The sequence below is a fragment of the Camarhynchus parvulus genome, chromosome 22 (genome assembly GCF_901933205.1).
Source record: "Camarhynchus parvulus chromosome 22, STF_HiC, whole genome shotgun sequence".
In the NCBI taxonomy this organism is placed as follows: domain Eukaryota; kingdom Metazoa; phylum Chordata; class Aves; order Passeriformes; family Thraupidae; genus Camarhynchus; species Camarhynchus parvulus.
Genome location: NC_044592.1, coordinates 942,629 through 963,138, shown reverse-complemented (window position 1 = coordinate 963,138; position 20,510 = coordinate 942,629). Strand labels below are relative to the sequence as shown.

General features: G+C 53.8%; 1 protein-coding gene and 1 long non-coding RNA gene across 2 annotated transcripts; both read right to left on the bottom strand.

The window, feature by feature from the left end:
- Positions 1-1,735: 1,735 nt before the first annotated feature.
- Positions 1,736-15,325, bottom strand: STC1 (stanniocalcin 1). The gene is made up of 4 exons (XM_030964292.1): positions 15,176-15,325; positions 12,257-12,399; positions 10,402-10,613; positions 1,736-3,505 (listed from the first exon to the last, which is right to left on the bottom strand). The coding sequence occupies exons 1-4, from the start codon at positions 15,291-15,293 to the stop codon at positions 3,235-3,237; spliced, it is 744 nt and encodes a 247-aa protein (XP_030820152.1). The 5' UTR covers positions 15,294-15,325; the 3' UTR covers positions 1,736-3,234.
- A 1,518-nt stretch (positions 15,326-16,843) lies between these two features.
- LOC115912646 lies at positions 16,844-20,005 on the bottom strand. The gene is made up of 3 exons (XR_004061344.1): positions 19,847-20,005; positions 18,563-18,626; positions 16,844-17,072 (listed from the first exon to the last, which is right to left on the bottom strand). It is a non-coding gene; the product is annotated as an uncharacterized LOC115912646 (long non-coding RNA).
- Positions 20,006-20,510: the final 505 nt, after the last annotated feature.

Genomic DNA, 20,510 nt, shown 5'->3' with positions numbered 1-20,510 from the left:
ACAAATAATGCAAATTTCAAATGGCACAAAAACATCTAAAGTGCAAACAAACATGAGACTCATGCAAACCTTCCCAGAGAAGCCCCTCCCCGCCCCGAGAGAAAAAAAAATCTTTTTGTGAGACCAAAACCACGAAGCAGAGACGAACTCCAGGGTGAAATTGCTGGACTTGGTCGTGGGGATCACTCCCCACCCCGAGGGATCTCTCACACCCAAATCCAAACCTTTCCCTCACTCCTGAGGATGGGAAGGGCTCCCAAATCCCCTCAGCTGAGTGGGGAGTGCCCAGCTCGGGTGAGAAATCCCAAATTCCTCCCTGCTCCAGCACAGGGACCAAAGTGGCCTCAAAGCAGCTCAAAAATTGGGAATTGTGGCTCTGTGGGACAGGGATGGCACGAGGGGAGCTCCCTGGGGATGATTTCCTGGGCCACCACAGCAAACCCCACCAGGGGCAATCATCTCCCTGCTCCTCTTCCCACCCTCATTCAAGAGACAAAGTTGGAATCGCTGCTGGAAAGGGAAATTTCATTATGGCACCCCAAAAAAAAGATGGGACTGGGAGGCCCAGGGCTCCTCCCCGGCCCCAAATCTGCTTCAGGTGCTTTTTTGGGGCTGCAGAGCAGTGGGAGTGTGGAGATGCCACTTTCCATATCCCTGCCCAGGTGTCCTTGCAAAGCTCCTGGGAGCTTTGGGATCCCACCGTGGGAGCTCTGGAGCACTCCCAGGTGGGGCTGGAGCGCTGCCCCGAGGCAGGGAAAGACTTTTTGTGACCAATTCTCAAAAAAAGCACAGACTGGAGGCACAAACCCCAGCAGAATTCCCTGGCTCCCAACAGCCGCGGGATGGGAAGTCAGGGATGCTCTCCTGGGATCAATTCCTAAATATAATCCCAATTTTAGGGTTGGGATATTCCAGAAGGTTTTGGTTTTCACCTCTCAGAATTTCTTTGTGTTGGCCTCTCAATTCCTGCCTGATTGAGGAAGGAGCAACTTCGCATCTTCCTTGCCCTGCATGGCTCTGTTTGGAGTATCCCAAAAAAGTTACAAATTCTGACCCTCCACCAATGTCAGCAATATTTTTTTGCTGCTTCCAATTCTCTGCCAGCACTTCTACATTTCGTGAAGACAGCGACATCTGAAACGCCGCCACTGCATCTGGTTTTGATATTTTAGCAGCAAGTTCTGGTTTAAAGGCTTTGTGGTTTCCCAAACAACACAAAAAATAAAATAATATTGCTTCAGGTTTCCATAAGAGTAAAGAGATCCCTCCTTTATCAGCTCTCCAACGCTCTGAGGCAGAGTCTCCCACACTGCAGGGACTCCAAGGCATGGATTTGGGATTGGCCTGGTGGGTCCCACACCACAAAGGGCTTTGGGTGGATCCCACACCACAAGGGACGTTTGGTGGATCCCACACCACAGAGGACATTTGGTGGATCTCACCCCACAAAGGGCACTGGGTGGATCCCAATCCACAAAGGACATTTGGTGGGTCCCACACCACAAAGGGGCATTGGTGGATCCCACACCACAGAGGACATTTGGTGGGTCCTACACCACAAAGGACATTGGGTGGGTCCCACACCACAGAGGGCACTGGTGGGTCCCACACCACAAAGGACATTGGGTGGATCCCAATCCACAAAGGGCCTTTGGTGGATCCCAATCCACAAAGGACATTTGGTGGGTCCCACACCACAAAGGACATTTGGTGGGTCCCACACCACAAAGGACATTTTTGGGCTCACCAGGGCCTGGCTGTGCTGTGGGGAGCAGCTTTGGGGTCTCCAGCTCTGCTCCTCTTCCCAGAGCCCGCTGAGGAGGAGGAGGAGGGAGGAGGAAAGGCAGCTCCCAGAGCATTCATTGTGTCCTCAGCTTTCCTGCTGGAGCTTGAGAGAATTATGGATTTTCCCTGCCTTGCCACAGAAATCCTGATGGGAATTTTGCCCCATGAGATTCCCAAAGGATCTGAGAATTCCAGAATTCCCAGCAGCTCTGCCCTGTGTCTAAGTGCATTTCCTGGCCGCCCTGTGGGGGCAGGACTGACCAGCCTGCTCTTGGGTTTTTATGGATTTTGCCTCAATTTCAGCTCTGAAAGGCTGTTCCTGGTCCTGCGATTCCCATCCTAAACCTTTCCCCTCTTCCTTTCTTAAAAGGCCACAGAGTGGAATGTGAACTCCTGACTATGACAGAGGTGCTGCTTCCAGGAAAAAAAAAGCAATAATAATAATAATAATAATAATAATAATAATAATAATAATAATGAAAGAGCTGACTTACAAAACTCAATTTAGGCAATTAAAGTTAACCTGTACTGCTCCTTTGAAGCAGACTCTGGTGGAGTTTATGTACAGTACAGACAGATTTTAGCACTATTTATACCACAGTTAGAGCAAGGCCTTTAATACTCTAATCTTAAGACAGGCTTTGTTTCTGTTAGGCTTGGTTTAAAGCTTCAGGCAGTTAAATACAGTACAAAGATGTGAGCTTTGAAATACAACACGCGATTATGGGACCTCCTGACCAGCTGCAGCCACAACCTCTTTCCATGGTAGAACACGTCCCTCTCCTGCTTTTGGGCTTTGTGGGGTGGTTTGAGCTCATTTCGCACCGTGGTGCCAGGCCCTGGTGACTAAACCATGCAGAGAGTTTGGTAAATCCTGACTTAAATGTGTTCACAGCACTCTGCTGGGAGGATCAGGGCTGAGGGTGACACTACAGGACCAGGAACGTGACATCCATGCTCGTCCATGGCCAGCACAGATTCATGACATGAATCCCACGAGTGTTTTTAGGATTTGTGGGAGTTGTTAGTGCATCTTTCGTCACTGGCAGGAGAGGAGCGGCTCCTCCCCTCAGTGCCGAACCTCAGGCCTGGCTGGTGTCAGCACAACAGTTTGGGACAAAACTCAGCCTCCAGACGTTGGGAGTTTGGCGCCTGAAGGCCTGACCACTGTAGGGATCTACTAAAGACTAAGATTTTTTGGGATAACAGATTTTTTGTGGGGAAGAGAAGAGACAGAGCCGTCTGGCTGGCGGGAAAGCCACGACACCGAACACAGACCCATGCAGAAGTGTTGTTGGGGAGGAACAGAGAAGATGAACTAACTAAACGAGCCCTAAGGAACTAAACCCAGCTCCTGGGGGTTACAACACCTACAGTCCGCTGGCTTTGGGTGCAGCACTCCTGGAGCAGAGCCCTCAGCTTTGGTCGTGCTCGGCCTGCCCGGCCCGGTCAGGCGCGCTCGGCGGAGCCGCGCTTGGCGTGGGCGGTTGTGGAGCCCTCACCTCGCAGGTTCCTGAGCAGCAGCTTCAGCTTCTGGGGCTCCGAGAGCCTCCTGCGCAGCAGCTCGGCGCGAGGGTGGCCCTGGGCGCAGTGGTCCCTCTGCAGCAGGTGGAACAGGCTGGCCATGTTGGGGCCCAGCTTCTCCATCAGGCTCTCCTTGATGGTGCTCACCGTGTCCTCGTCACACTCCAGCAGGCTCCGAACCAGCTTGTTGTAATACCTGCAGCACAGGGACCTCGTTAGCCCACGGTGTCGCCCTGCAGCAGGCTCCGGGCCTGCTAGGGCCCCATGGGGAGCCGAGGATTAAAGGTAGGAAATGCCAAGTCGTGGTGAAATAGCAAAGAAGCCCCTCTCTTCCACCTCTCAGATCCCAGCTTATCTCTCTGAAACCCCATAGGTCGCTTTCCCTTAACCCCTGCTACTGGACAAGTTTGGATCCCCATACACCCTATGTAAAGGGCTGGTTTAGCCCATTCTGGTTAGAAGAGCTGTTGCTGGAACCCTTCACAGACCCCCCAGTAAAGCCATCCCTGTGGAGCTCCAGCTGCCTTCTGCTCTCTCACGTCTCCTCCTCGGCCGGCATGGGCGCCTTAGCAAGCAAAGAGCTGAAATCCTGAGAGCTGATAAATCCCTAAAGAGCTGATATCCCTTAAGCTTGCTAAGGTTGCCTGGGGCTAAGAGCAGCCTGGGTACCCAGACACTCTGTCCCCAAAAGAGGACTGAGCTATCTGCCTTGGGGGCGAACCAGCCCAGCAGGAAACCGGGATATCGCCCAGCCAGGTGACAAAACTGCAAGAATCAGGGTTTTTAACTCAGCCAGAGCGTGTTTGGAATTGATTTCTGACAGTCTTGTGGCAGAATTTTTAAGGTTGGGAAAGGATCATGGAGATCCATTTCCTAGTACAGAAAACTCTCTCGTAGATGGAGATAAGTTTTTCTTGTCTATCCAGAAAATGGCAAGATTGGGAAGGCAAAATTGTACTGGGGGCAGTAAAGATGAAACTCGTGTGTCTTTCCCCCAAGCAGATTTGGGGGGGAAATTGGAACCTTCGAAAGAGGATTTCTGGAGGACTGGGAGAGGAGCAGGCAGCTCTGTGGAGGCCCAGGTTAAACTGATGGGCTGGGCAGATCAGCAGCCCCCAGAGGGGACATGGGGACACTTGGGCAGTGCTGGCCATGCCCCTCTGAGGGGACCCAGCCCTGGAGCCTCCTCCCCAGCCCAGCAGAGGATATTGTGACAGATTGAGGGACAAAGGCAGCAGGATTTCCCAGCCCTGAGGAGAGGCTGAGGGCTCCCAGAGCACCCACTCCACACCCTGGGTATGGAGGTGCCATGCTCCTGGCACAGGGGACGAACACCATGGCCAAAATTCTGATTTAATTGCCCCAAACCAGCTCTGGGAGGTGAGGGGTGAGCACAGTGGATTTGGAGTGGTCCTGGTGGATTGGGAAGGTAAAACAAGGAGCTGAGAGATCAGGAATGGGTTAAAGGATGTGATTTACTCTCTGCTCAACACCCGAGTTTCCTGGAGCTTTGGGAAGGGAAATAATTGATGTTGGGAGCAACAGATCCTGCCGGGATCCCAGCCTGGCCTGGCCTCTGAGCCACGACTGATCCATCCCTGCGGCACCATTCCCCGTGTCCCTCCGTCCCTTCCCCTGCACAGCCCTTGCAAGGACCAGAAGGGAGAGGAGCAGCCCAGCCCAAGCCTGGCAGATCCCCTCGGGACAGATCTTTAGCACACACAATGCACTGTCACTTCCATTCCCTTTGTCCCTCTTGTCCCCTTCCCTTGCAAGGGCCAGAGGGAGAAGCAGCCCAGCCCAAGCCTGGCAGATCCCTGGATTCCCTTGGGACAATCTGTGGTCACTTCCAGCCCACCATGCACAGAGCCCCAAGCGAGGCTTCCCTGCCTCCTCTCCCACTGCAGCTTCACCTCCCAGCGGCCCTGGGCACAAACTCTGCGTCCAAGGAGCAGCCACGTGTGGTGGCAGCTCCTGAGAGAGAGAAAGAGAAAGAGAAAGAGAAAGAGAAAGAGAAAGAGAAAGAGAAAGAGAAAGAGAAAGAGAAAGAGAAAGAGAAAGAGAAAGAGAGAAGCTAAATAAGTTTTCCCAGAATCAGCCTGGGAAGCTTTGGGGAGCTGGAGATAAACAGTGATAGCCAATTATTAAAAACCTGCAGGTGTTGTTTCTCTAATATCTGTTTTCTTGTTATTCTCGTAAGATTGTTTATAAATGGGTGTATAACAATAATAAGATTGTTATAAATGGTTTATAAATTGTTAATTAGCCAGTGGTGCTGGTGTTTTAATTACAGGACCAATCAGGTTCACCTGTAGTGAACTAGGGTACAAAAAGCAATGGGTGTCTCAATAAATTGAATGAACTTTCTGTGAATGCCTTGGGAGTCCAGGTCACGTTGTACCCAGGCCTGACTCGCACACTGACAGCACAGGGGTGCTGCTCTGCATCCCAGCCCTGCTGAGAATTCCCCAAGGAATGCTCCGCCAGGAGCAGGGCTGGGAGAGCGCCTGGCACCTCCCTGTGCCAGGGAACATCTTCCCAGGGAGACAGAGCCGGGAGAAAGGGCAGCAGTCCCACACTCGCTGGGGTTTCTGCCTGAAAGGAACTTATTTTAAGCACTTTAAGGTCACGGTGACATTTTTCCACAGGAGCAGAGAGGAGAACAACCTGCAGGTGGAGGAGGGGAAGGAAAAGGGAAATGAGAGCTCCCATTCAAAATCCTTTCCCAACTCTCAGCCGTGGCCTTTGGAGCAGCCGGGGGAGGTCAGCTGAGGTCAGAGCCTGAGCTGCACAAAAGGACCCGGCTCTGGCTCGCTCTGAGCCCGGCTCAGCAGGGCTGGGGGCGAGGTCTGAAGTGGAGATGAGCAAAGCTGAGCCAGCCATAGACCTGGCCTAAACCAGGGCCAGACACGGAGCCCTGGGAGCTTCCGCGCTGAGACACCTTCCCAGAGCGCTCAGAGCTGGGCTGTGAGCAGAGATTTCCCTCCCCTGCTGCTCCTGCCCCAGATGGGATGGCAGGAGGATGCAATGACCTGTAACCACTTCCCCTGGGGCCGGGCCAAGTGGCACATTCTGATCCCGGGCTGGGAAAGCAGGATGCTCCCGGAGCCCTCAGCCTCACCTCGGAGCTGGGAAATCCTGCTGCTTTTGTTCCTCAGCGTGTCACAATATCCTCTGCTGGGCTGGGGAGGAGCTCCCCGGCCTCGGGAGAGGCTCCGGGGCTGGGTCCTCTCTGAGGAGCACGGCCAGCGCTGCCCAAGTGTCCCCATGTCCCTTTCCAAAGGAGGACATGGAAAGAAAAGACTTTTTCTTTCTGCTGATCTGCCCAGCCCATCAGTTTAACCTGGGACTCCACAGAGCTGCCTGCTCCTCTCCCAGTCCTCCAGAAATCCTCCTTCAAAGGTTCCAATTTCCCCCGCAGATTTGCTGCACAAATTTCATCTTTACTCCCCCCACAATAATTTTGCCGTTCCAATTGTGGCATTTTCTGGATAGACAAGAAAAAATCTCTCCATCTACGAGAGAGTTTTCTGTACTAGGAAATGGATCTCCATGGTCCTTGTGGGTCCCTTCCAGCTATGGGTAATCTGGAATTCCCTGAACAAATGTATGCTGGTTGATGCAACATAAAATGTATTAATCACCTGCACACCTGTCCTGGGACAGGTCTGGAGGTTTGGGATGCTCCTGGATCCAGCCAAGGCCACCCCAGAGGGGCTGAGGCCACGGCCAGCAGGACCCAGTGCTCTGTTTGAGCTCCAGTTCTGGGGTTATTTACTCCAACTGCCCCAAAAATCCCTTTTATCCCAATCACAAGACTCAGCACTGATTGTTCAGGGATTGGGAGCAAGAAATCCCTGCCCTGCAGCGTGACTGCAGCAGCCCTGAAGCTCCCTGTGTCCCTTGTCCTTGGAGGATGGGGACAGGGCAGTGCTGCTCGGGGGAAGGTGCCAGGTGTGGCACTGCCATCCCTGCAGGGACAGGGGACAGGGACAGGGCAGTGCTGCTCAGGGGAGGGTGCCAGGTGTGACATTGCCATCCCTGCAGGGACAGGGGACAGGGGACAGGGCAGTGCTGCCCAGGGGAAGGTGCCAGGTGTGGCACTGCCATCCCTGCAGGGACAGGGGACAGGGGACAGGGCAGTGCTGCCCAGGGGAAGGTGCCAGGTGTGGCACTGCCATCCCTGCAGGGACAGGGGACGGGGACAGGGCAGTGCTGCCCAGGGGAAGGTGCCAGGTGTGACATTGCCATCCCTGCAGGGACAGGGGACAGGGGACAGGGCAGTGCTGCTCAGGGGAGGGTGCCAGGCAGCAGAGTGACATTCCCACAGGGACAGGGGACAGCCCCAAGGCAGAGCAGTGAGAGCCCCAGGCTCTCCCTGGGTTTGACAATTCCACTGCCCCCATGAAAATCTATCCTCCCTGTGTGTCTGCTGTGAGATGTGACCAGAAATGGAGCAAAGCAGGAGCTCTGACCTCTTCAACCCACCAGAACCAAGAGAAAGTTCCCCGGGGAGTTCTCTGCTTTTAACCGCTTGTGTTCTCAGAGGTGAATCCATGTCCTCAGTGGCCACACCGGGTGCCAACATTCAAATTTCAGCACTCATTGGTTTGACCACAAACTCCAAAAAAACCTCACTTCCTTTTTGACCCAGGACACCAGAGATGGGGAACACGGAGTTGGCACAGGGGGGTTGTACAGGATCAGGGGTGCTGGCTCCTTGTGGTGTCACATGTTAGTTAAATGGTGTGCTCTGTCTCACCCCTCAAAAATACAGGTTTTATCCCAAGCCTGATCCTCCCCTGCAGTATCATGGATCTGAAATCCCATTGGCCCCAGCCTTATTCTGCACCCACTTTGAATCTCCCTTTTAAGCTGTGTGGGGGAAATCACAGATTCTCTCTTGCCACTTATTTATCTTAATCTTTCCTTTCTAACAAAAAAGGGTGAATTGTGGTGTCACATTTTAGTTAAATGGTGTGCTCTGCCTCACCCCTCGATATCCCAAGCCTGTGTTCCTCCCCTGGAATATCATGGATCTGAAATCCCATTGGCCCAAGGCTTGTTCTGCACCCACTCTGAATCTCCCTGTTGAGCTGTGGGGGGAGATCAGAATCTGTCTTGGCTCTTTGCTCTCTTGGCCCTTTTCTCCCTGGACTCTCCCTCTCTCCCCCGTTCCCTTTTCTCCCTCAGAAACCATGCTGCTCGCAGGGTTGGGACCCCCAGTAATTAGCACCCTCAATAATTAGCACCCCTAGAAGCCGTGTGGAGTGTCCTTGCCTGCCTGCTGCTGCTACCAGGGAACACACAGCTTAGGGGGCTCCCTGGGAATCCACAAACAGCAACAGCTCCTTTCATTTTCCCTGGGTTTTGTAGCAGTGTGGTGACCTGGAGGACAAGGATTCCGGAGGACAAGGATTCTGGAGGACAAGGATTCCGGAGGACAAGGACTCCGGAGGACAAGGACTCCGGAGGACAAGGACTCTGGAGGACAAGGACTCTGGAGGACAAGGACTCCGGAGGACAAGGACTCTGGAGGACAAGGACTCCGGAGGACAAGGATTCATTTCCCAGGTGCCACACGAGCCCCAGGAAGGGGATGGCTGTGAGCACGTTTAAATCAGGATTTACCAAGCTCGCTGCATGGTTTAGTCACCAGGAGCTGGCACACGGTGCGAAATGGGCTCAAACCACCCCACAGAGCCCAAAAGCAGGAGAGGGACGTGTTCCACCATGGGAAGAGGCTGTGGCTGGAGCTGCTCAGGAGGTCCCACAATCAGGAAAAGGGAGTGATGGCAATGGATGGAGAAGGCCAGGCTGGACAGGGCTTGGAGCAATTGGGGACAGGGGAAAGTGTCCCTGTCCTTGGAGGGGTGGGATGAGATGGGGTTTAAGGTCCCTTCCCACCCAAACCATTCCATGATTCCCCGAGCAGCTCCATGTGCCAGACATGCCAAATTAATCAACCTGATTGGGATCATTGATCATTACAGTGCACCCAAACAAAAAAATAACATTTAAACAAGCTCCAGGCTTTGGAGTAAGGGACGTCTGGATAATTTTATGATTCTCCTCTGGAAATGCTTTTAAATGTACTTCCCAAAAGGAGAAATAAATGGATTTCCCAAAGGAGAAATAAATAGATTTGCCCCGAAAGGGAAATACGTGTATTTCCCAAAATGTACAACAAGTGTGTTTTCCCAAAAAGGAAAATAAATGTATTTTCCCAAAAGGGGAAATAAATGTATTTCCCAAAAAGGAAAACAAAGGAATTTTCCCAAAAAGGGAAATAAATGTATTTGCCAAAAAAGGAAATAAAGGAATTTTCCCCAAAAGGGAAATAAATGTATTTCCCGAAAAGGAAAACAAAGGATTTTTCCCCAAAAGGGAAATAAATGTATTTTCCCCAAAAAATGGAAATAAATGTATTTTCCCAGAATGGGAAATAAAAACTTTTTTCCCAGAAAGGGAAATCCCAGAAAGCGTGTATTTCCCAAAATGAACAACAAGTGTATTTTCCCAAAAAGGAAAATAAAGGCATTTTTCCAAAAATAAAGGGGAAATAAATGTATTTCCCAAAAATGAACAAAAAGTGTGTTTTCCCAAAAAGGAAGCTAAAGGAATTTTCCCAAAAGGGGAAATAAATGTATTTCCCAAAAAGGAAAACAAAGGAATTTTCCCAAAAAAGGAAGATAAATGTATTTCCCAAAAAGGAAAACAAAGGAATTTTCCCAAAAGGGAAAATAAATATATTTTCCCAGAATGGGTAATAAATATTTTTCCCAGAAAAGGAAATGCGTGTATTTCCCAAAACGAACAAGTATACTGTCCCAAAAATGAAAAGAAATGTATTTTCCCAAAAGGGGGAAATACATTTATTTCCCAAAAAAGAAAATAAAGGGACTTTCCCAAAAGGGGAAATACATTTATTTCCCCAAAAGAGCAGGGGAATGCTGCTGAAGCCGGGCAGGGTCTGCAGAGGCAGAGCTTTCCCGGTGAGATGTCCCAGGACCTGCACAGGTTTATCCCGAATCCCCTGTGGTCCCTGCCCCCGCAGCTCCCCTCCGTATCCCGGAGTTCCCCGTTCCGTACCGGTTGGAGAAGAGGTTTGGGAGCTGCACCACCTCGGTGATGGCCTCGGGGTTGCGGCGGGCGATGCCGCACAGGTCCAGCTTGCTGTAGCACTCCTCCTGCACCTCCGAGATCATCCTCTGGAACGTGGAGCACCTGCGGATGGCCAGGAACACCTTGGAGGTCACCCCGTTGGCGATGCACTTCAGGCTCTCCTTCACGAACGCTTTTCCCTGCACACGGAAGGGAAACCAACTTCAGCTGAATTCCAGGGAGTCGGATAAAAACGGGAGCAGGCTCCCGGTACTAAAGTGATCTCAGCTTTTAGTATGGAAAAAGAAAGGCCTAAAGCAAGGGGGCTTGTGGGAATGGGGATGGGGCTGGGAATGGGGAGGGGCTGGGAATGGGGATGGGGATGAGAATGGGGCAGGGGATGGGGCAGGAAATGGAGATGAGAATGGGGCAGGGAATGGGGATGGGAATGGGGCTGGGAATGAGAAGAGGAATGGGAATAAGAAGGGGAATGGGAATGAGAAGGGGAATGGGGATGGGGCTGGGAATGGGGATGAGGCAGGGAATTGGGGCAGGGGCGTTCCCTCGAAGATGCTGCAGCGCCGGCGCTGGGGCTGCTCAGCAGCGATGGCCCCAATGGCCCCGATGGAGCAGCACAATTCAGTGGGTCAGGAGCCCCTTTCTATCCCGTTTTTTGTCCCTTTGGATTGGTTTCTGTTTGGATCCTTCATTTGCATGAAGGTTTAAGGTGCTTGATTGGCCATTACAGCTCTGGCTGGCTCCTGCTGCACTTTACTGAGGTGTGTTCTGGTACCTTGAGTCCTGGATTCCTTACAACTGCCCTTTAACCCCTTTTCCAATATAATAACCAAAGTAACAGTCCATGCTTAACGATCTATCACTATTTTACAACAGTTTCTAACCTATTTTTAACAGAATCCAAAGGAAGGAGAAGTGTTATGGATACCCCACCAGGCCTGGCTGTGCTAATTACCCTCCTGCAATTATAGACAGGCAGGGAATGGGATTGGAATGCTCCTCATTACTGCAGAGTTGTCACTCTCAGCAGTCGGGATGCTCTGAACTCCCATTCCCAAAGGATTTAGGCTGTGGGAATCTTCGGCCTGGAAGTGCCAGGACCAGAGATGGAGCAGCTCTGCCCCACAGATCGATTTAACATCAATTTAATGCCAGCAGTTTTACACTTCTGGTTCAGACCTCAGGAGCCTTCATGAGCTTTTTAATCTGCCCTTGGGAGCAGGAGCACGGGGAACAAGGGGCTGTGTGGATTTTGGGAGGAAAGCACAGAGGGAAAAGGATTTTGGCAGAGCCCAGTGGTCCAATATTATCCCGTTTATTCTCCCCACAGCCCCAGCCTGGCCGTGCATTCCCAGACCCGAACACTTCCAAGTCAAAGCCCAGCCCTGTGCCAGGTCACACAGTCAGGGGATTTATTTTGTTAGAAGAACATTTCTATTTCCTCCTGGAGAGGAAACCTTGCTCTCCACCCCGCGGCACCCTCCGTGCCAAGTCCTCACCCGGAGCAGGGAGCGGGTGGAAAAAGAGCCCTGGAGGACGCGCTTGGAGCCAGAAATGGGGGCTGAGAGCAGCAGCAGGAAGGGCTGCAGGGAGGGGAGGGTTAATCCTGCCCAAAGCACAGCTTCAATTAAGGCAGGCATTGAGCGGAGCGCTTTGCACGTGCTTTAGAACCCGCAGGACTCGTCCGGGGCATGAAAAGGCGGCTCCCATTTATTCTCGGCCGGGTTTTATTTTCGGCCGGGTTTTATTCTTGGCCGGGTTTGATTCATTCCCGGCCACGTTTGATTCCCGGCCGGGTTTTGTTCCCGTGGTGCCCGGGCCGTACCTGAGTGTCGAATTTAGCAGCGCTGTAGAGGAAGGATTTGCAGATGTCGTACATCCCGTCCGTGTCGCACGTGGAGTTCTCCAGGCAGGCGAAGGCTCCGCAGCCCACCTGGAGGGCACTGTTCAGGCACCGAACCACCTCGGCTGCGGGACAGAGAGGCACAGGAACATCAGCACACGGACAGCGAGCCCAGCCCGCGCCCAAATCCTGCCCAGCTCCCGCCAAATCCTGCCCAGCCCGTGCCCAAATCCTGCCCAGCTCCCGGCCAAATCCTGCCCAGCCCGTGCCCAAATCCTGCCCAGCTCCCGCCCAAATCCTGCCCAGCCCGTGCCCAAATCCTGCCCAGCTCCCGGCCAAATCCTGCTCTGGCACTGGAGCCAGGCTCAGAGCCTCTCTGAGACCCCAAAATCTGCCTGATAGAGGAGATGGAGCAGCTGGAGAAGTGAATGCTTCTCCTGGAGAAGAGAAGGCTCCAGAGAGACCTCAGAGCCCCTCCTGGTGCAGAAAAGCAGATTATAAAAAAGTGAGAGAGCGACTTTTTGTATGCACGGTGCTAGAACGGCTGGGATTGGTTTTAAGCTAAAAGAGGAAAGATTTAGGTCAGATATTAGGGAGAAAGTAAGGCCCTTGGAGGCAGTAAGGCCCTGGGACAGGGTGCCCAGAGAAGTTGTGGATTCCTCATCCCTGGAAGTGTCCCAGACCAGGTTGGAGCACCCTGGGGTAGTGGAATGTGTCCCTGCCCATGGCAGGGATGGAATGTGCCCTAAGGTCCCTTTCCAACCCAAACCACTCCAGGATTCCATAATTCTATAATTCCATGATTCTCTAATCCCATGATTCTGTAATTGCAGGATTCCACAATTCTAGAATTCTATAATTCCAAAATTCTACAATTCCAGACTTCTATAATTCCATTATTCTGTAATTCCACGATTCTACAATCCCATGACTCTGTAATTGCAGGATTCTACAATTCCAGAATTCTCTGAAGACACGACCAGCACCCCAAAGAACGGGAATTCCAGCTACCAAAGCCCTCGAGGGTCACATGCGGATTAAAAGAGGCAGCACCTCACAGTCCTTGCTGAGATGGGGACCCAAATGTCCCATCCCAACCTAATTCTCTCTTCAGGCATTTACATCTTCATCCCAAGTCCCTCTAAAGAAGGAGCAGGGATGAGGATGGGCCCATGGAAAGCTCTGGGTGCTGAGGGCTCTTCCTTTGGGAGCAGCCTTGGCTCACAAAACCACTGGAAAATGAGATGGAAGTGCTGGCAAATGCCAACAAGTTGGCAGGAAATCGCACTTATTGGGAGGCATTTGTGCTTTTCTAAAATGCCTCAATTACCTAGAAAGAGGATTTGGGCTTGAGTCAATTCTCAGCACCCAAAAGGACTCGATCCAGCAGCTTGGAGCAAAAACTGCCCTGGGAGCTCGCAGGCGTAGCCAAAAAAGGTCATTTTTGCTGAGATTCGGGAGGGGAAGGGGAATTTGGGCAGGGACAGTTCAGGTAACGCCGCTCCGGGGCTGGTTAAACCCCGCGGCTGAGCACGAGGGTGTCCGTGTCATCCCGGCTTTCCCGGAGCACATCCAGAGCATTTTAACCATGAATCAGCAGAATCGCCACATGATTGCCCTGAAATTAGCCGGGATTAACCTTTCTGGGCCAGCCGAACATCTGTCCCCTCCCGCGCCCTGCGAGGCACGTTCGCTGCCGCTGCGGCTCGTGTTACCAGACATTCTTGGGGAAGAAATGCGAGGCCAGGGTCCCCCATGCAGCCCCGAGGTGTGGGAAAAGGGAGCCTTTACTGCGACAGAACACACCTTATTAAATCTAAGTTGCACCCTAAAGAGAATTCTTTATAACCGGGATTTTCCCCGAAAAAAAAAAAAAAGAAAGAATATTTAAAAATTCCCCCAATTAACCCCTGGTCGTTCCGCGCTCCTGCCGGCGTGCCTGAAGGGAGGAATATTTGGTAATTCATCCCCTCCCCGGTTCATAACCTCCCGCAGCACGAGCCAGCCCCGTAATTAGCTTTCCACAGGTTCCAATTAGAACTTCGCTCGCAGCAGAGTCCGGGTGCGCGGAGCTCTGATTGTCTCCGGCGCGGTGCGAGAGGGAGACCCCACGTTCCTATAGCAACCAAATACAAAAGCAAATGGAGCAAACACCCCGCTCCAGCGCCGCAGAGCCTTGCGGAGCTAAAATAAGGCAGCTGCTAATGAGCTCCGAATTGGAGCGTTAATATCTTTGCAGTACAGTAGAGGCGGATTTTTAATTCCCATTGTTCCAGACAATGTCTCCAAGTTATCTAAGCGGCAAAGTCCACACATCCAGGGCTCGCTCGCCAAAGCAATTTATTTTTTTTTTCTCCATTGTGGAAGCAAGTTTGGAAAATGTCACCGATGTATTTTTACAGCGGCAGCTGCCCGATAGCGATCGGTTTGTGACAACCGCAGCGAGCAGGGGACACTTTCTGGGTTACGCGTTCCTCCGAGGCTGCCCCTCTTTGAACAGAGATGTTCCAGAACAATGGGGCAGTCCCGGCGCCGCGGATCCCATCAACTTCCTAAAAAGCAAAGGTTTAACCCCAGAGCAGCGCTGCACCGGGGGAAGGAGAGGGACGCATGCAAGCAGGAAAATAAAAATGATAAAAAGTGCTCGGAACTCCTCGGGGAGCTGCGGGAGGAGGGGAGAGCCCGGATGGCATCCTCGCTCCTCCAGGAGATTCCTGCTCCAGCTCTGCACCAGCAGCTCCTCCAGCCCTGGAAGGAACATTTGTGCTGCCAGCCGGTAAGTTTGTAAGGGAAAAAAAAAAGGGAGGAAATGAAAAAGAAGAAGAAAAATCAGCAGCAGAGAAATCTGAGACAGTTTAGGGCAGCGGGGCTGCGGCTCCGAGCGCGGCTCGCCGGCGTTACCTGAGTTCTGCGCTGCCACCCGCGCTTTCCTGGGGCTCACAGAGTCATTCTGCTCAGCTTCGTAGGATGCGGATGCACTGATCAGCAGCAGCAGGAGAAAACCAGAATTTAGGAGCATTCTTTGACAAGTTTCCGCTAAGTGTGGGGTTGGGTTGGTTTTTTTTTTTTTTTTCCCTTTTTTTTTTTTTTTTTTTTTTTTTTTTTTTTGGGTGGTTGTTTTTTTTTTTGGATGTGTGCGCCTCTCCTCTTCCACTCCGGCTTGAGCAAAGATGTGGAGCTGGATACGCGCTCGCGGGAGGGAGGGAAGGCAGGAGGGAGGATCCTGGCGAGCCCGGGGATGAGCGCAGGGATGTGCGGAGGATCGGGGTGGCCCCTCTGGCTGCTGCTCGCTGGGGGACCGGGAGCTGCGAGGGTTTTATAGCCGCCCTTATCGGTCCCCCCCGGGCTGCGGAGCCAATCGGTGGCGCTGGGCAGAGCCAGGGGAGGACTGGACTCATTCAAGCCCCGCAAAACTGCAACTTCACAGGAAGAATATTTTCCAGCCCATTAAAAGTACCTGCCAAAGAACAATGAGCGAAAAGTTCATCCTCGGAGGAGCGGTGGGAAAGGGAGGGGATGAGGGGGGGGGACGCTTCCTATGGATCGCGGAGCTCGAGGAAATGACAGCGCCGACCTAAAGCGCCCCCACCCCAACAGAAAATCACCTGCCCTGGAGGAAATCTGCTCCCATCCGTCCGAGAGCGATCCCGGGGCTGGGGAGCGGGGAAGGGGCGGCTTGAGGGGCTCGGATGGGGGCGGGGATGGGGCTGGCAGGGATCCCCCGCTCCTGCCCCGGCTCTCACCTCTCCCCGCCGGTGCCTCCCTCCTGCCCCAGCACGTGCGAGCCCCGGCACTCAGCCCTGGCTCACGTAGGCACATGCAAATCAATCCCTGCCTGCCCCGAGCCTCGCCCAACCCTCCTGAGCTCCCCTCACCTGCGCCATCCCCCCCACAAAATCACCCAGTCCAACCTTTGCTCGCGCCCCAAACCCCAATTTTTAGGCGCTTCGTGGTTTTCCTCGCCCCCCCCGTCCCCCCGCTCCAAACTCAATCCTGTTTTTCAGATTTCATAACGGGAGGAGGCACCCTAATGCCTGATTCAACCTCGCTTCTAATTGGCACGTAATGAGGATTAACACGCTGCAGGATTGATTCTCCCCCATCCCAGAGACAATTTAAAGCTCCGGGTGTTGCAGGGATGGAAGTGCAGCAGGGCTCTTAGAGCTGCAAGGAAATCGGGAAAGGTGAGGGCAGAAAGATTTCCAGATAAAGAGTTACAAGTTCCTGCAGCTTAGAGTGAACCCAAGGATTTAGAGACCAGCTCTGGCTGATCTGAGCTGAGATTATTTGATCAGGAGCACTTTTGGGGCTCACTCTGCCACCCCCAGGATCTTTTCTGGGAAGGGGAAGGACTCTCAGCTCTGTGGTGCCAGGCAAGGAAATCCAGCTTGGATAGATCCAGGGATCCACCCAGGTACAGAATTCCCATTTGACGAACCAGTTCCACAAATCCCATTCACATGGAGGTGCCAAACTCCCCATTTTGGGGCATTTATTCGTGTTTATGGCAGCTGAATTTCAAATAAGGAAGAATTGGAAGAGAAGCAGGAGGAGGCTCTTTCCGTGGGGCTCCAGAAGCTGTGCCTGCTGCTTTGCCCCACTGCAGCCGTTCTGTCCCCGGGACAACGGGATCCCTCTGGATCCTGCCCATCCCCGTGTCCCATTCCCGGGGCAGCGCTGCCCCATTCCCGGCGGTGTCGGCTCCCTTTGGAACGGGAGCAGGAGCGGGGCTGCGCTGCTGCTGCCCGGGGCTCACAGGAGCAGCTGTGCCAGATGTTCCGAGCGCTCGCCAAAAGCCCTGAAACAGGAGGGTTTCGGGTTTCGGCTCCGGTTTGGGACGCCGAGCCAAATTCATTAAATAAAGAAAAAAAAATTCAAGAAAAAGAAGCAGCAGCCCCACAAAGCGTTGTGGTTTCTCCACTTCAGAGCCCCGGTCCAGTTTGGAAGCGAGAATAATCCCAGAGGGTTTGATCCTGATTAAATCAAAAGTAACTCTGGCAGCCACTTCAATGGGGGCTGACTCACGGCTCCAGAGCCTTCCTCTCCTCTCCTCTCCTCTCCTCTCCTCTCCTCTCCTCTCCTCTCCTCTCCTCTCCTCTCCTCTCCTCTCCTCCTCTCTCCTCTCCTCTCCTCTCCTCTCCTCTCCTCCTCTCCTCTCCTCTCCTCTCCTCTCCTCTCCTCTCCTCTCCTCTCCTCTCCTCTCCTCTCCTCTCCTCTCCTCTCCTCTCCTCCTCCTCTCCTCTCCTCTCCTCTCCTCTCCTCTCCTCTCCTCTCCTCTCCTCTCCTCTCCTCTCCTCATTTTCCACACCATTGAATTGCAGACTCCCAGCACGATCCCTCCACCCCAATTTGAACATTCCCACTTGGATTTTTGGGGTTTTTTTGCCTCTTCAGGCTGCAGACCCGGCCAGGTTGGCCTGGCATTCCCCAGGAGCCCATCCACACCCAGGGGAGCGCAAGCGTGGGGAGGAATTGAGCCAAAGGGACCCTGAGATTATTCCAGCACATTTTCTGTTCTTTCTCCTGCGATTTTCCCAGGGATTTGCTCCTTTAGGGCCATGTTTGCTGTTTGTACCTGCTGCCTGTTTCAATCCCCAGCAGCACCAACAGGAGGTGAGGGAGGCTCAGTTGGTGCCACGGCCATGGTGACCCCGTGAGTGCTGCTGGATCAGGACACAAATATTAAAACACCAGGGGAACTCTGAGGAGGCTCCAAAAAGACCCAGTGGGAGCAGAACTTGGATTATTTTGCTTTAAAAGAGAGGGGGGATGTTTTCAGGAGTGGGGGACCTGCTCTGAGCCGCTGTCAAATTTGGCAGGCGAATTTGGCAGGTACAAGCAAATTTCTGCCCAAGACCTCCGAGTCCTGTGCTACCAAAGCACATTTGCGTTTTTTCTTTTGCATATTGAAAGCAGCAAGGGCTCAAAATTCCCTGGAAACTTCCCCTCTGCCCTTGCTGTGGGATTTCCAGGAGTTTGGTGGCGGAGGAGCTTGGCTTCACTCCTGTCCCAGGTTTTGGAGGAAAAAAGGAACAGCCAGAGATGGAACCGCTGCCCCAAAATCAGTGCTTGGCTCATTCAAGGGCCGTGCCCTTCACAAGCGTTGTTAGAAGGTTTAGGGATACAAGAACACCCATTAAGGGATAAGGTTTTCCCTAAAAACCTTCCTTCCTCCCTGTCTCAGGTGACAGCTGCTTTGCAGACTAGGGAGCTCATTAAAAAAAAAAAAACAAAACCCAAAAACCAAAATAAAAGTTTCCCTATTTGTTCCTAAGAGCTTGGCACAACCTGCTGGAAGATTTTCCCCGTGGCTTCCCTTGCAGGTGAAACGCTGGAGGGTTTCTGTTCCTGGCTGGTGCGTGGAAAGAGAAAAAAGAGAGGCACTGTTAGCCCTGGGAGAATCCCCCCCTTCTCTCCATTCCCATTCACAGCCCCGATTAAATTGCACAGCCCGGCCTTTTGTGCCACTGTTCCTCTATTCCCAAGGTGTTAAGATTTTTATCCAACCTCCCTCAAAAAAATCGAGGGGGACAAGAAAAGAAACGAAGAAAGTGGGACCCAAAGTCAGTGACCCCCCCTCCCCTCCCGGCTTTCTGCTCAGCTGCTCCCGGCTGGGAACGGCTGCGAGGGCGGCCCCGCTTCCCTCCCATTGTGTAACTGGATCCTTCCCACCTTTATCCCCCCTCTCCCGGCCGGGACCCCTCCGCTCCCCGGCTCCGGAGGGACGTGAGCAACTGCACCGCCCCGGCCGCGAGGGAGCCCGGCCCGGCACAGCCCGGCCCGGCCTGGGACGGCACAGCCCGGCACAGCCCGGCCCGGCCTGGGACGGCACGGCACGGCCCGGCCCGGCACGGCCTGGCACAGCACGGCACGGCCTGGCACAGCACGGCACAGCCCGGCACGGCACAGCCCGGCACGGGGCACGGCACGGCCCGGCCCGGCACGGCCTGGCACAGCACGGCACGGCCTGGCACAGCACGGCTCGGCCTGGCACGGCACGGCACGGCACGGCACAGCCCAGCACGGCACGGCACGGCACGGCACGGCACGGCACGTCCTGCTCGCGGAGCGCCCTGCGCGGCTGCTGCCTGCGGCCAGCGCTCCCTGATCCTTCCCTTCCCAGCAAACCAGCGTTCCCCGAACCTTTCCATCAAACAGCGTTCCTTGATCCTTCCTTTCCCATGAAACCAGCATTCCCTGATCGTTCCCTGATCCTTCCCAGCAAACCAGCGTTCCTGATCCTTCCCTTCCCTTCCCTTCCCCTTCCCTTCCTCCTTCCCTTCCCTTCCCTTTCCCTTCCCTTCCCTTCCCTTCCCTTCCCTTCCCTTCCCTTCCCTTCCCTTCCCTTCCCTTCCCTTCCCTTCCCTTCCCTTCCCATCAATCCAGCATTCCCTTCCCTTTTCCCAGAACCAGCTCTCCCCCGTCCCTCCCAGCTCCCCCGGCCCCGCCGCCCCCTCGGGGTCCCCCCGCCCTTCCCAAAGCCCCGAGGGGCGGCTGGGGACACCGCAGGACCCCGAGGGGCTGTCCCGGTGCTTTGGCCGGGAAGATGATCCCATTCCAGCCCCTTCCCACCAGCCCGGGCTGCTCCGAGTCCCCTCCAGGTTTCCACAATTCCTGCGGGCTGGCGAGGAGCAGGACCCGTGTCCAGCGGGGCGAGGCGATTCCTGCTCGTTGTGGCTTGAAGGTGTTCCCAGCCCCTCGGGAAGCACTCCAGGATTTCCAGGGATCAAACCTGGCAGTGTGGAGGACTTGGCCCGCGGCCAGCCGCCCTCGCAGCCCGCCGGACCAACTCCCCAGCAGGTGCACATTAACCCCGACCGCAGAATTCCATCCCCTCCTCCCCCCCCGCCATGGCTCCGGCGCGTCCCCGCACGCTGCCGGGATGCGATTCCCCATGCCGGGGCTGGGAGCCGGCAGCAGCTGCAATTACCCGGCAGGAGAACAGCAAAGTGAGGGAGAGGCCGAGCAGAACCTTTTAATTTGCTTAGCCCAGGTGAACAACCCCGGCTGCACCGGGGCAGGGGCGTCAGAACTTGTTCCAAAAGGCAGGATGCAATTTCGGAGTTACCTGGGAGTCTGCCCCGACAGAGCCACTTGGATCTGGCTACAGGCTCCATAAACCTGGCACAAAACTGCTGCAAATCTGATTATTGCAGGGATTTAATATCTCAGCTTTGTGCGCAGGAAGTCAGGGTGGGTTTGGCTGTGTCACAGAGAAGCTGCGATAGTTTAATGC